The 16364-nt window shown below is 35.8% G+C and overlaps 1 protein-coding gene across 1 annotated transcript in view; it reads right to left on the minus strand.

Moving 5' to 3' along the window:
- ARAP2 (ArfGAP with RhoGAP domain, ankyrin repeat and PH domain 2) overlaps positions 1–16364 on the minus strand; it is a 188765-nt gene that overhangs the window by 76002 nt on the left and 96399 nt on the right. The window contains 4 exon segments of the mRNA XM_032633599.1: positions 12506–12569; positions 12877–13075; positions 13715–13817; positions 15851–15995. Coding sequence (XP_032489490.1) covers positions 12506–12569; positions 12877–13075; positions 13715–13817; positions 15851–15995 — 511 coding nt within the window.

Below are 16364 nucleotides of genomic sequence, written 5' to 3' on the forward strand. Positions count from 1 at the left end.
AAAACATAATACTAATTATTGTTGACTTTTGGACATCTTCACCTTAAGGTGCCACAAGCATCTCAAATCTTTATCCCTCCTCACACCAAACCAGTACTACTTTCTCCACTTATCCCACCAGAAATTTAGGATTCATTAACTGTATATTGGTCCACCCCCACTCCCACCCCATCACTGCCACATGAATTCAGTCACAAAATTCTGTTCATTCCAGTTCCCTGACATATATGCTCTGCCTCCTCTTTATTTGAACATCACTTTCTTTCAGGCCTTTGTACTGCTCCTTGAAATCACTAAAACCCCTCCAAACAAAATTCGTTTCCCAATTCTCCACCTCTCCAGTCCCTGCTCCCCAAGACTGCCAGAATGATCTTTCTAAAATATGAAGCTAATGACATCACTTCCTAATCACTGTCCTTCCACAGCAGCTCTGGAGTTTTCAAGATTAAAAGGCCCTCATGATCTGGCCCATATTTTCCCCTCCAATTTTGCCATTCCAGGAAGGAAGGAAGGAAGGAAGGAAGGAGGGAGAGAGGAAGGAAAGGAAGGGAAGAAAGGGAGGGAAGGGAGGGGAGGGAAGGAGGGAGGGAGGGAGGGAGGGAGGGAAGGGAGGGAGGGAGGGAGGAAGGAAGGAAGGAAGGAAGGAAAGAAGGAAGGAAGGAAGGAAGGAAGGAAGGAAGGAAGAAAGGAAGGAAGAATTAACATGTTCCTGTCTTCATAATAAATACTTCCGGCCCTTTGGCTGGTTACTCCAGCTCCTCCCCGATCGGTGTATTCCAGGTAACCCTCGCTGACACTCCATCCCCATCTCTCTCCATCCAATGCTTATTGTGTACCAGGCGTCCCTTCTTAATCCTGAACATCCACTCTACCCACCATCATATCGCCTGCTCTATCTGTGTGAATGTTTTAGCCGCTACACCCCAAACTTTGTACAAGCAAACAAAGAAAGCATTTCAGCATCAACAGCCTTTAGCATAGGACGAGGTATTTAGTGGGTAAATAAGTTTTAATGTTCTAACACTAGATATAAAATTTGACTTGAAACACAAAGTAATCGTTGATGTATTTAAGTAGAAAACTATTTAATTTTCATTTCAGACTATGAGACAGCTACTTTGGATTCAACCCAAAGAGAAAGGAATGAGCTGCTTGAACTCTGGATTGTTTTGGTTTCTTTCTTTTTTTGGGGGGGAGTGGGTAATGTTTCACATTCCTGATAATTCACTGGCCCTAATTTAAAAAGAAAACAAAAGTACTCCTTTCTGTCCTTTGGTTTCTTTTCTTGAAATGCTCCTCTAAGAAGCTAAAGCTACTGGCACCCCACTCCATTCACTTCTAACATCTTCTGAACTTGCTGTAACTTCTTCTTAAGTGACACTGGTGCCCATAATCTTCATCTCTTTTCTCCTGGCATCTCTATCTATTGTTTTTATTTTCCACACCACCACAACAGCCTTGACCTCCGGGTCTTATAATTTTCTTTTTGAAGAATTCTGATACTTGCTCTGATACTCCTGACATACCTTAGCCTTATATCATCTTTAGCTCAAAAACATTCTACTGCTGGGCATATTTGTCTAAATGAAACTACATAACCTGGGTAACTTCCTTGAGGAATATCAAGCCCCTACATTATGTAGACTTAATCAAAATTACCTCTGGCTAAATTAAGGAGTTTAGGTAAAGAGAAAATTTTAACTCTTTTTGAGTCTTGGTTTTTTTATCTGATAATTAAGCTCTGAATATGAGACAAAAATCTTTGAAAAGGTGTGCTTATAAACAAACGACAATGAGTATTTGAGCAAGCAGTAAAAGAAATCCAAAAGGCAATGGCCCTCCTATGATAGCAGTATAATTCTGCCGTTAACTGTAAATGTTTCCAACTTCAAATATTCTTTCTAACCTGAAGAAATCCTGTGATGACAAGTTTAGCTGTCTGCTTGTGAGCTAGTGAAGGGTAGAATGAATAATGCCAAGTTAACTCCTGAGTCCACTTGTCAAAGGCTGAATCCTAAAATACATCATCTTGTGCAGTAGATGTTTGACATTTAATAGCATCAGTTCAACAGCTCTCCTCTCTGATGTTATCTAAACTCTGTGCACATTGAATAAAGCATCAAAAGATATTTTCAACACAAATGCTGGCCAACTTTGTGATTTCAAGTGTTATCGAACAACAATTTTACATTTCTGGATAATGATTCCAAAGAAATAGGAACTTATATCTTGAAAATCTGGAAGTTCTTTTAAAGAACTCTAATTATAGAAAAATAAATTTTCCTGTCCATTCCCCAAGCCTAAATTTTAAATGGTACTTCAAAGCCAAATAAAAAAAAATCCCTATATCCAATAATGAGTTAAGACAGTTCAATAAGACCTAGAAACCAAGTCCCAAGACTAATAAAAACAACTTTCTCAAAACTGTAATATAATAACCACAAAGTAGAGACTATCATATTTGAGCTTGGTCTACTGACAAGAACCAGAACAAATGATAGGATCTATAAATATGGCTGTATGAAAAATAAATTCACCTTTATAAAGAACATTTTAAACACAACTAAAAAACAAAAACAACACATTCCAAAAACATGACTAAAGAAGATAATATCCTAGGCATTTATACAGAAATCAAAAACTGAGTCTTGTAGTATAAGTCAGCATGTTTGACCAAAAAATACTTATTTTGCTTTCATTTCTGGAAGATCTTTTTGCTGGATAGAGTATTTTAGGCTAATAGCTGCTGGTTTGGTTATTTTGTTTCCCCCCTGGCCCCAACACATTAAAGGATATCTTATACTATCTCCTGGCTTGCACTGCTTCTGACAAGACATTCTCATCTTTGTCCCCTATTTTTAATGTGTCTTTTTTCCTCTGGTACTTTTTCATTTTTTTTTGTCTTCACACTGGTTTTCAGGAAATTGATTATGATATGTTTTGATGTGGTTTGCCTTTATCATGCATGAGGTATGTTGATCTTAGTACATCTGTGGGTTTACAGTTTTTATCAAATTTGAAAAAAGTCTGGCCATATTTCTTCAAATATATACATATATATTTACTCCATCCTTCTCTTATTTTGGGATTCTAATTATACTTACATAAGAATGATATTGTCTCACAGGTCACTAAGGCTCTGCTAATTTTATTCAGTCTTCTCCCTCTGTGCTTAAGTTTTGATAATTTCTATTGTCATGCCTTCAAGTTCGAGTTTTTTTTTTTTAATGCAGAGTCTGTTCTTGCATTTAGCTGATCTAGTGAGATTTTCTTTTCAGATAGTGTATTCTTCAGCTTTACAAGTTCCATCTGGTTCCTTCTTTAGATCCATTTTTCTATGTTTATGTTTTCCTTTACATCTTTTTTTCTCTGTGTAAATAATTGTCTTTTAATTTATTTATTTATTACTGGAGTATAATTGCTTTACCATGTTGTGTTAGTTTCTGCAGTACAGTGAACTGAATCAGCTATAAGTATACACATATCCCCTCCCTCTTAGACCTCCCTCCCCCGCCAATCCCACCCATCTAGGTCTTCACAGAGCACTGAGCTGAGCTCCCTATGCTATACAGCAGGTTCCCACTAGCTATCTATTTTACACATGGTAGTGTATTTATGTCAAACCTAATCTCCCAATTCATCCCACCCTCCCTTTCCCCCACTGTGTCCACACGTCCGTTCTCTGTGTCTATTCCTGCCCTGCAAATAGGTTCATCTGTACCATTTTTCTAGATTCCACATATATGCGTTAATATACGATATTTGTTTTTCCCTTTCTGACTTACTTCACTCTGTATGACAGACTCTAGGTCCACCCACATCTCTACAAATGACTCAATTTCTTTTTACAGCTGACTAATATTCCATTGTATATATGTACCACATCTTCTTTATTCATTCATCCGTCGATGGACACTTAGGTTGTTTCCATGTCCTGATTATTGTAAATAGTGCTGCAATGAACATTGGGGTACATGTGTCTTTTTGAATTATGGTTTTCTTAGGGTACATGCCAAGTAATGGGATTGCTGGGTCATATGGTAGTTCTGTTTTTAGTTTTTTAAGGATCCTCCATACTGTTCTCCACAGTGGCTGTATCAATTTACATTCCCACCAACAGTGCAAGAGGTTTCCCTTTTCTCTGCACTCTCTCCAGCATTTATTGTTTGTATATTTTCTGATGATGGCCATTCTGACCACTGTGAGGTGATAACTCATTGTAGTTTTGATTTGCATTTCTCTAATAATTGGTGCTGTTGAGCATCTTTTCATGTGCCTCTTGGCCATCTGTATATCTTCTTTGCTGAAATGTCTAGTTAGGTCTTCCGCCCATTTTTTGATTGGGTTGTTTGTTTCTTTGATGTTGAGTTGCATGAGCTGTTTGTACATTTGGGAGATTAATCCTTTAAAGGTCCATTGGTTCGTTTGCAAATACTTTCTCCCATTCTGTGAGTTGTCTTTTTTATGGTTTCCTTTGTTATGCAAAAGATTTTAAGTTTAATTAGGTCCAACTTGCTCATTTTTGTTATTTTCATTACTGTAGGAGGTGGATCATAAAAGATCTTGCTGTGATTTATGTCAAAGGGTGTTATCTTTTACAATATTTATAATATTTTAAAATTACTGTCTATATTCTTTGCTACTTCCATTATCTTTCTCATTTCTGGGTCTGTTCTTATCAACTGATTTGCAGCTTTTTCACTTTGCTAGTAACTTTTACTGTATGCTAGACATCATTCAGTGCCAGGATTGTGTCTTCCTTTAAAGGGTGTTGATGTTTGTTTTGGGATCTTTTGCCTATTTGACCCCAGGTAACTAAATGACTTGTGAAGAGGTCTGTTTTTAAGCTTAGTAAGGTAAAAATGGAGCAGCCTTTACCTGAAGGCTGGTTTAGCCTTAATACTCTGGAATTAACGCTCTGGAGTCTTTACAAATGCTCTGTGTTAATGAAGTCTGTCTAACTTGGCTAGATAAAATTTGAACCCACTCCAGCAGTGTCTAAACTCTGGGAATTGTTCAACTCATAGCACACCCTGGGAGTATTTCTACCTGGAGTTTCGACCTTCAAATATGCAGGTTCGTATTGAGCTGAAGATGGAAGGGAACTCCTTTGAAGATTTCTGAAGCTCTTGCTCTGCACATCTCCCCCTCTGCTCTGTACTCTATCCTGCAATGTTTAGCTACCACAGATTCCCCTATCTCTACAGGGGAAGTCAACACAACAAAACCTCTTCAATATAGCAAAACCACCACCTTCTGCTTGGGTTCCCCCATTCCCTGTGCCAGGGACTGATAAGAAGCCAAGGTGATCTTAACCCTTATGTCACTTGTTTCCCTTCTCTCCATGATCACAATCCTGGGATACCTCTTGTCCTAAAGTCTGAAAATAGTTCATCTCATATGTTTTTGTCAAGTTTTCTAGTTGTTTAAAGTGAGAGGGCATGTTCCATACCAGTTATTTCTTCATGGACAGAGATGGGAGTCCAGAACATTTTATTCAGTCATTGCATCCATAAATCACCCTCATCTTAGTTTATAGAGAAACAGTATTTTTTTCCCCATACTTTCAGATAAGAAACTGCTGCACAGTGATGGCATTTTAGCCAGAAAGAGGCAAACAACTATTAAGAAAATCTGCAGATACAGAGACTGTATCACAAGAACAATGAAGAATGAGATATTAGCTTAACTAGCTTGTTTCCTCCGAAGCCAACAGTTTAGTAAAAAGTGTCAAGGCACACTATTCCCTGAGAAAGAAAAAGCCTCCAAGTCTTCAATTTCATCTCTATATAGTATTAGGCAATCACCTATAGGAATGTGAGAAACAGCCCTGTTTCAAGTCTGCTTTAAAAAAAAAAGCCGTCTTTACCCTTGTAAAGAGCCTGCAGTCCTTTCCAGAACAAGGCAAGTTATTAATTACATTTAATTGATAATACTAATATGGTATCGATCTATCTCTCCAGGCCCACTCTCTCATGCTTCCTCCTTAAGAATTGAAGGTTAAGGCTGAGCTGGACTGAAGTTGTACCCTAGCCCATCCTATTTCTCTGAAACTATCGTTTTCACCTCTTTGAAGATCTTAGTGTCTCAACTCCTCATTTTTTTCCTACTCTAATCCTACCTAGGATTCCAGAGCCACTTAAATATACTTTTTCTTAAAAAATAAAAACTGATTATCTTGATCCCATTTATCTAGAAGTGATCTTCTCATTCTTTTGTATTTTTTCACACCATATTGCATTTATTTGTTCATAAGCTTATATTCTAGTATATGGGAGGTGTCTTGAACTGAATGAAATACATTTTTGAAGAAAATAATATATACTTTAAAATCCACCTTTTATTAAATAGGCACACATTCCCTTTATCGTGATTCTCTTTAACAAACAAAAAAAATCACCTTATAATGTAAGTTTGAATAGTCCCTTTCTTTCTGCAAAACCTGCGGGGGTGGTGAGAGAAGAGTGGTTTGCTTTGGCAACATTCAGATTAAACCATCTCTGCAAATTAAATCATCAGAAAGTTACAAAAGCAGTCAAGCTGATATTGTGGGCAATCAGCTACTGTTTAATTTGCAATTAAATGCACAATTTAGAAACCACTTTAAGATAATTCACCCTGGAGGGTATTGCTAACATATCAGCTGCTATAAAACACAATTCAAGGAGGGAAAAAAAATCACATGCAATAAGTTGATATGAAATAAGAATCTTCAACTTAGGATATTAATCACCCAAATTGAGAAACGTAGTCTGTCCCATAATTGTGAAACATATCGATAAAATGTTTATTCCCCAGTGTCGACTTCTTTATGTCTGGAATTTGCAGTTAAAACTGGATGTCATCAGGCTTGGGAGCCATCAAGTGCTTCATGCTTTACTATAGGTCAACTAAACAATCTTTAAAAAATTAAAACAAGCAAACAACAACAAAAAGCTAGGCTGTTCTGTTTCTGATGAACACAGTTGAGTTATTCATACTGTGTTTATTACAACTAACAGCCTTTCTATAAAAGCTTAATAATAGGCGTCTTTGACAAACGAGCACGAAGCTACAGAATGTGAGATGGTGCACACAGTAACTTATTTATCAGAAAGAGATACACAGAGAATGTGGGCCAAGTGCAGAAATAGTTTTTAAATTTTATGAAAAGGATGCTGTAATCTACTGAATACTTCAGTCACAGTGGATATATAACCTACTGTCCAGAAAAGTGCCTTCTGACCTCAGCAGGGTCCAGGACATTCACTGACTAACAATGGGTATTCAAAAACATGATTTCTTTCTTTCTTTTTTTTTTTTTTCCTACACCAAGAAAAGCACAGACTCTAAGTCCCAATAACAGCATCAAATATCATGGCAGAAAGCCTTAAGTGTAATCAAGAAAGCTTTATTTTCCAAAATAATAATTTTTAAAGTATACAAAGAATACACATTAAAGCGACACCATCTGGAGCACCTTCTGCTTAGAGCTTTTCAGAGCAAAAATGCTCTGTGTGTGGAAAATATTATTGCAATATTTTTCTGTCTAAAGACACTCATGCTATGTATATAGAGAAAATTACCATGAAGATTAAAATATATATCTAGTGACTATATTCACTGGATGGTTATCAAGTTATGAACTAGTTCATGGGGTTCATTCTCTTGCCTTTAAGAAACATTAATATATTTTAACATTTTAATCAAGGGTAGACAAGGGCAGAGAAAATACGTGAAATTAATTCATTAAGTTTATTTATGATTTGCAGCTCTGGTTCAAGCTGTTACTAGCAAAAAAATAAAGGTTAAAACTTATAGCTAGTTGGTTTCTCTTTCTTTCAATTATTCTCACTATCTTTATATGCCACCAACGTGAATAATTAGAAGTTGTTTTATTTCTTAAAGCCACAATTTTGTCTGTCATTGACAAGTCTACCGCAGTCAACTGTACTTTACAGTCAGTATTTCCCAAGGGGCTAACAGATCAAAAGACAGATGAAAAATAGGGCAATGCAATGAAATTCTCTTATTTTTATATGATATTAAAACAGATCTTAAACCATTACATCTATAATTAACTGGCTTTGTTTGAGTACTGGGAGAGAAGTACAGTACATATTCCCTATTTTGGTAAGTGATAAAACCATTCATAAAGTCACCCAGGCCAAAAGCTCAGGAGTCATCCTTATTTCCTACCTCACAAAACAACTGAAAACCAGCAGACTGATTGAAAACCAACAGATTGGTCTCTCAACATCCCACCACCAAATCTAGAAAGCTACCAACAGCCAAAAACATCCATCAATTCCTCTTTTCTTCCTGTTAGAACTGAGGGACCTGTCCCGTTGTCCTCTCTCTAATACATTCACTCTTCTCCTGTTTTCTTTTTTTTAACCTCTGCTCCATCAAAATGTTTTAGATGGCACAAGTTCAAGCCATCTAAAACAAAATTGCACATACATTCCCTTCCTGGATCAAATCCCTTTTACTTCATTAATCCTATTAACCTCCAGACATCCTAGACCAACTGGTTATCTAATCTGATCCGGTTCCCAGCCTGACTCTAATCCAGTTTCTGTTTTATCACTTCTGTTCTCCACAGAGTCCCCAGATGGACTCCCCATCACTTACCAATGGAGTATCTGTCCTCGTCAGATAGCACCTGACACTTGTGACTATTCCTGCCTTCTTGAAGCACCCTCCTCCCGGGCTTGGTGCCACATTGTCTCTTGGTCTCCTGCTTCACTCTCTGGATGAACTAGCTTTACACCCCACGATAGCTATTCCTCTCTGACAACCATCCCCACCTCCAACTGACCTGTATTCACCAAGGCTCTCACACGTTACTTCTTCCCTTCTCGCTCTGTAGACTCTCCCTAGGTGATTTCACTTTCTTTCTTCTATATGCGAGTACTCCAAAATCTATATCCCCACCCCATTAACCACTCAGGACTGTCAGATCCATAAATATAACTCCCTCCGAGCAACTTCTCCTCAGCTATTTATAAGCATTTCACGTTCAACATGTCGAAAATCAAACTCATTATCTCCCCAGCTCGCTCCCAGACCTGCTCTTTTTCTATTCTTCCCTATCTCAAGTCCCTTTATTTACATATGTATATACATATCCACATATATGTACACACACGTGTGAATGTCTGTGTATAAATATATAGACATGGGTCCCTGTTCAGCACCACACAAGGTGCTCTGGACACCTGCAGGCTCTTTGTTACATCAAAGATTACAACCTAGTGCACTGACCATCCCAGGTTGATTCTTTATTCACACTTCTAACCTCTCTTCTTTCTGCTTCATCTTTAATTATGTAAGCATTGTATGGATACATTTTTCTAATAAAATAACTTTTTAAGTTTTCTAATAAAAATTTTATTTTCTAATAAGTTGTTGAAATTTTAATTTCTAGTGACTTATTTATCCAGGCTTCTAGTACATTTGATGACAGTTCTTGAGAGTGATCTACACAAAAGTATTGGTAAATTAATACTTAACACTTGTTTTAAAAAGAAGAAATATTTAGGTTGTTAAGTTAAAAAAATGACCTTACCTTGATGTCAAAATGGATTACTGTCCTCAATACCATATAGGCACTGGAAGGCTAAGTGCTTAAAATAGTGGCTAGTATATGGTAAGTTCTATACATTGGTGTCATTGTATTATTGTTATCTGAATATTATTGATTTGAAGAAAACAGGGAAAGCAAATGAAACCAAGATATAAGCATGTGATAAACATAGTTGTTTTCAAATGGTACCTTTGTATGGAAGCTATTCAAAGAGATCCAAGGAAAATACCTTAGTTTTATATTTGTCCCTGTATTTCTCCTACTCTCCTCCCGACACATTCTCTGTTCCTTTCATAAAAATGCTTTCAGCATAACTAGTTGATAACACATGTAGATTAAAAACTTTAAATTATTATCAGAAACAAAATTACACAGCTTTGACCATTATTTTGATATTCTATTAGTTTTTAACTATTCCATGAACTCAGAGTGTATCTGAATTCACCTCCTGATTCCCGTTGCCCAGGGGAAAGGTCAAGATGTCACAAAGTAACAAAACATTTAGTCTTCTGGCTTCCTTATCTAGCATTCATGAGGGAGTGCGCTGCATGCAGTAAGCACTAAAGAAAAATTAAAATTGAATATCACTAACCCACATTTGGTACATTTTAATTAAAATCTAGGTACAACTGGTCAAATCCTTTATGGACTAAAAATGATAGAAAAATACCTTGGCTATAGTAACCTGATTTATAAAAAATTATGTATACATATAATAAATACAATAAATTCCACTAGCAAGTTTCTGCTTGCTTATTTGTTTAAGAACATAAGCTCTGTGAACTCAGACATGCAATGTGTATTGCTGACCATTTTTTCCTGCCGTGTAGATAACAGGCAGCAGGCATTCCATAAACATTAATAGATGACTATAAAAAGTACATTTGTGCTAGTACTTTAATGCCATAATACTATCCACTGTCTCATTATCATTTCTGAACATGTACGTAACAGGATTCTGAGAGAACGGTATAACTATCATCTGGTACTGAAACTCAGCATCTAAAGAGCATCATTGACCATTGTAAGTCCAGAAATAAACAAGTAAAAACATAAAATCCTAATTATGTTTGTAAGTTAATAAACACACTCTGACATAAGTATCTAATCAGCAATATGTTTGCTGTCTAAAGCTATTGATATTCTCCTATGAAGTTCAAGAAAAGACAGGTTCAGATAACTACTCAAAGTCATTATCCTTGTCACCAGCATGGAAATTCACCAGAGGGAAGGCTGATTTAGCTATATTTTTATATTATCATTACATATATTTTTACAAATGATCCTGTACTCTTGTGGAACTAAACATTCTGAATTAATGTAATTAAGGGATTTGAAAGCAAATAATGAAACATCAAGAGAAAACAAATTGTTCTTCCTAATTGTTGTGATATGACTCTAGCTGCTCCTTCTCAGGCTCTTTTGCTAGATCATTCCTCCTCTACAATTGGAGGCCCTGGGGCTACATCCTTGTCTCTTTTCTATCTACAGTCCTTCTCTAGGTGAATCTGTCCAGTTCCTTGGCTAAATAAATAAGTCAAAATGCTGATGACTCAAATCTTGATCTCCAGCTGCAACCTCTCCACTTAATTCCAGGCTTGTATATCCAAATGCCCAGTCACCAGCTCCACTTTGCTTTCAAATAGACATCTCAAAATTATTATTTCCAAAACCAAATTCTTGATCTACTACCCTAAACTTGCTAGTGTCCTACCTCTACTCTCCATGTACTTTTTATCTCAAAAACACAGCACCATTCATCATTTATGTAAATGCTCAGGCCAAAAACTTTGGGATCATCCTTAACTCTCAGAGTCATTGAATCCATCAACAGACCTGCTCACCTCCACCCTCACAGTAGATCCTACACTCAACACTATGTCATTAGGAAGTCACGTTTTGCCTGGCCTCTGCAGCATCATCCTACCTGGATGCTCAGTTTCACTCCTGTCCTCCAAAAGCTATTCATCTGAATCACAGTAGTCATTTAAAAACATAAGTCATATGATTCCCTTCCTGGCTCTCAAATCAAGCAGCTTCCCGTCACGCTTAGAATAAAATTCAAATCATTTTTACATATCATGGCCTGTAAGGCCCTATATGTTCTGGCCCAGGGATATCTCCGCAATCATTTCTTCCCACTGTCACTCATTCAAATTTCCCCAGCCACAGCAGCTTCCTTGAAGACCCTGAACATTCCAAGTACAACACAGCCTTGGGGTCTTCAAAATACCCTTGACTTTGTGCCTGGTACATTCTACTCAGACCGCTGTATGGTTTGTTTCTTCACTTTATACAAACCTCTGATCAAAGATACCTTCTCTTACCACCCTATTGAGAACAGAATACTGCTCCATCAGGCACACTCTCTTCACCTTATTTTTGGTCTGCTTATATTGTGTTTCCCTCACTAGTGTAGATGCTTCATAAGGGCAGAGACCATATCTGTTTTACTCATCACTGTATCCCCAATACCTATAACAGTTCCTGATATACAGTAGAAGCTTAATATTTATTGAAAAACTGAATAAATTCGAGAAATCAGGTTTTAGCTATGCATGATTCAGGGTATTATTTATAGCCATCATATAACTACACTGAAAACATATTTACAACTGGCAAAGTGCTTCCAAATACTTATATGTGAATGTTGAAAAGGGATCAAGGTCTGTAGAAAACTCTAATAACTGATCACACTGAGTTTCTCCTAATTAATATAAAAATATGCAAGCTTCATTGGTGTACTCTTTCTACTAAAGAGAACATACACACACACACACACACACACACACACACACACACACACACACACACACGTACGATTCGGAAAATTCCCAACAGGCTACAAAATAATAGGTTCTCCTCCAAGAGGATAACCAGTATACTCAACTCCCTAGAGCTGTAGAGATAAAGAGTAAAAAGCAAAAATGCACTTACCTTCCTTTTTCTACCAAGAGCAAGACATCCAATTTTTCCCCATTTTGAAGTACTGTGCTAATTGCTGAAGGGAAAGAAGAAAAGCATGAACATATTTTTTAAAAAAAGAGATATGGGAACATATGTATATGTATAACTGATTCACTTTGTTATAAAGCAGAAACTAACACACCATTGTAAAGCAATTATACTCTAATAAAGATGTTAAAAAAAAACAAACATTACACAAAATACCCTTAAAGACTACTGAGTCAGTCATATGATGTTTGGGAGTGAGCCATCATAATTTTATGTGAAATCTACTACATCCATGTACAATAAAGAATTGTGTGCAGAATATAAAGTGAGAGAGAGAAAAAAAAAACACTTACTTAGTTCTTGCAGTCTTCTTAAATGCATTCTATCCTCCTGACCTTCTTGCATTTGAAGGCAAAAACGCAAACTAGATTTGTCCATAGCAAACCAGCCTTTTCTCCACTGATCCAGGGCATGGCAGTCTTTGTAGTAGAGTTGACCAATCAAATCATAGTCAGCTTCTGTTAAGTTTTCAGCAACAAAGGGAACAAAATGCTGTTAAAACAAATACAAAAAAGTAATAAAGACAGTGGAAATAGGAAATCCCTTACATAGCTACAGATACGAGGGAAAGTGGAAAATTTTGTTTTTCTATTTTTAAGATTTAGAAGGAGTCCAGATTGCAAAACAATTATTTAAACCTGCTATCAGTCTTAAAACTGAAGAGCTATAATGCAATTTCAAATGGCAGCATCTTAAGCCATTTTTCTTATATATAGATTTGAAATAGGAAGACATTCTCTTTGTTGATTTGTGGCATTTTTCAAAATGTCAACCATCAATGTTTGTCTTCATTTGTATCTTTTACTGAATCTGTTCTTTTCCCCTTTGTGTATACCATGAATAAGATATCTACCTATAAAAACACATACATAAAAATGACTTTACAACATTGAAAAGATCTCCATAATCAAAGCACAGCCTTAATTTGAAGAATGACTTGTCCAAGATCCTACATTAATTCTGTCTCTGCTTAAGGCTCTAGGAAGGTAGTTCTTAACCTCTTTTGACTACAATATATGAAAACGTAATGAAGTATGGACATTCTTCCCAGAATCCTGTATAAAATTTTCATGGACCTCTGAAGGTTAAGAATCTTCTCTGGATTTAGGTAATAAAACAATATTTAAATACCTTGGCTATTGCTTCTGTCCATTTTCTTTGAGCTTGAGATGTTTCAGCTCCAAATAAAAATGCACGTTCTGAGGGTAAATAGATCTCGAAGGTAAAGATGGGCCTACAGCACACAAGAATAAAAAGATAACACTGGTTATGTTTGGCTTTTATGAGAAAAATAACACAAAGGTCCAGTTTTTAATTAAATTCTTTTTGAAAATGGAATAATGGTGTGAAATCTATCTACCCCCTACCTACCATATTTTTCTGTTGATGGTTTATATTTTATTCAAATGAGTTAAATGGAACACACTGGATCAGACAAAAGGAATATTATTCTGACTAATCACTCTACAGCATGACTTTGTCGATGCCCTGATGTGACAAAGGCTGTCTTCTGTCTCCCCTTCCCTCTCAGACCACTCCTTCTTGATTTATTCTGACCCCCTATTCAACGCAAACGTTGTCCAAACAGTTCTCTAATTAGTTCTCTTCTTGTCTTACTTCACAAATTTTCCTTCCATCATCTTGTCTTATGCCAAAATTTCATCTCCTTACCATAGATAAAATTAGGGTAACATCCCAAGCCCTGAATTTTTCCTTCTGTTCCTCATCCACAGCTCCAAGTATTTCTTGGAACATGCTAAGTATATATTCTGCCATTACTCAAAATACCTTATACCAAACTCATCTTCCTTCTTCCTCTTTCTCACCCCCAACCTACTGTATCTCCTTCATATTCCAATTTACAGGCATCACCATCTACCTCAGCAACAAGATCAAAACTTTGGAGTCTAATTTATTCTTCCCCTTGACATCAGCTCTTCATCCATTCAGTCAGACATTTAATGTTATCAGTTCAATCTTAAGAGTCTCTCAACCCACTGTTTTCCTTTTTAATTATTTCTTCCTCTAGCTAAACTTTCAGTAATTACAGTCTCTCTCCCTCCAACCTCTTCTTTATCACTTCAGTCAGCTCTCTTCCTAAAATACAAATCTGTGTGATTTTTCAGTGGCTACATTACTGATTTAAAATTCTGTAATATGCTATTGAAGGCAATTAAGAATTATTTTTTAACCACATCTCATTATAGATGCTTTCTCCTGCATATCTACTTGTATCAGTAACATTCCATCAAGGATGTTTTATTTTTGAATATGATTATATGCTAATGTAAAATTATTTAGGCAACTTAATAAATAGGATGCACTTAATATTCCATGGTAAGCCATGTTAAACTGATCATTCATTTAGAGTAAAAGCACTATTAATATTAAAACAAAAAACCAATCAACTAATAACCAGTTTTGTTCACATAAAAGAATCAAATCAGATTTACTAGAAAACAACAGTCATTTCAACTAGTATATATTGGTCATTATGTGATAACAGTAATATGTTTCATGCAATTTTATATAAATAACATAGCTTTACAAATCTCTTCCTTTTCTCACATAAACTTTTTATTAAAATACTATGATCCTATAAAACTGTTTTTTGCAGATTTTAGTATTCATACTTTTTAATTAATTACATGACAAAATGTGATAAGAAACTTTCACACCAAAGACCTTTAGAGGGTCACTTTCCAAAAGTCCTCACAGAATCCTATTAAACTATTTTGCAAGTCAAACATATTAAATAAGAAATGCTTCCTCTTTGAATTAAAACTTTTTTGAGACCATAAAAATGCCAAAGTAGATCTTTAAGGAATTTAGTATTTCAATATGCTATTAAATATGCTTAATAGTTTATTTTATTATGAACAAACCACTGAATTTTTTGTCATCTCTTTTAACCATGATACATTTAATGAAAGCATAAATTTTGTCATTAGTCCACTATTTTAAATAATGAATAAGTCATAAAAATTATGGGACCACATGTTCAAGAATGGAATGACATAAACTTACTTAAAATTAGATACAAACACGTCAGCCTTTCATAATACCTAATATAATATTTAAATTTTTCCACTTTTTAGTGAATTCCCTAAGGAACTTTCAGAAGCTGAAAAATGAGTAGGCTTCAAGAAACCATTAAACTCTTCTAAAAGAAGCAACTGAAGTGAAATGATAATAAAATCCTTATTACCTGGCATGATACATACCAGAAAATACTTTCGACTCCTAACCATTTAATGATAGACCTACCCAGTATTTAAACAGAAGTCTTCTTTGTGTACAGCCAGGCAGATAACTTCATTGATATTAATGGTGCCATTAGGCGTGGTAGACTTATCATTTTCATAGTAACTCAAGAAGCCTCCTTCCAGAACACACCACTTTTTATTTGTCTCTAGGAATTGAAAGCAAAACACAAAATAAATTGAGCTATACCATAAATCAAATTTTAAAATATGTGGTTTTAAATAATATCTGGATTCAAATAAATAAATGTATTAATTTTCTATTTTGTGTAAAGAGCATGATATTGCTGCATGGGATAAAAAGTTGTCACACTCCCTGCTCTCAAAAAAATTTACAATCTAGTAGCCAGGGACATACAAGACAAAAACAACTATGACACTGATGACCAGAGAAACAAGCAGATCCATAAAGAGACCGCTGCAAAACAACTCTGAAATGGCAAAGACTAATGTCTGTACAGAGTATTAGGAGGGAAAAATGGAGGGTTAAAAAGTAAGACTGTGGATGATGTGAGGTA

The sequence above is a fragment of the Phocoena sinus genome, chromosome 5, assembly GCF_008692025.1.
Source record: "Phocoena sinus isolate mPhoSin1 chromosome 5, mPhoSin1.pri, whole genome shotgun sequence".
Classification (NCBI taxonomy): Eukaryota; Metazoa; Chordata; class Mammalia; order Artiodactyla; family Phocoenidae; genus Phocoena; species Phocoena sinus.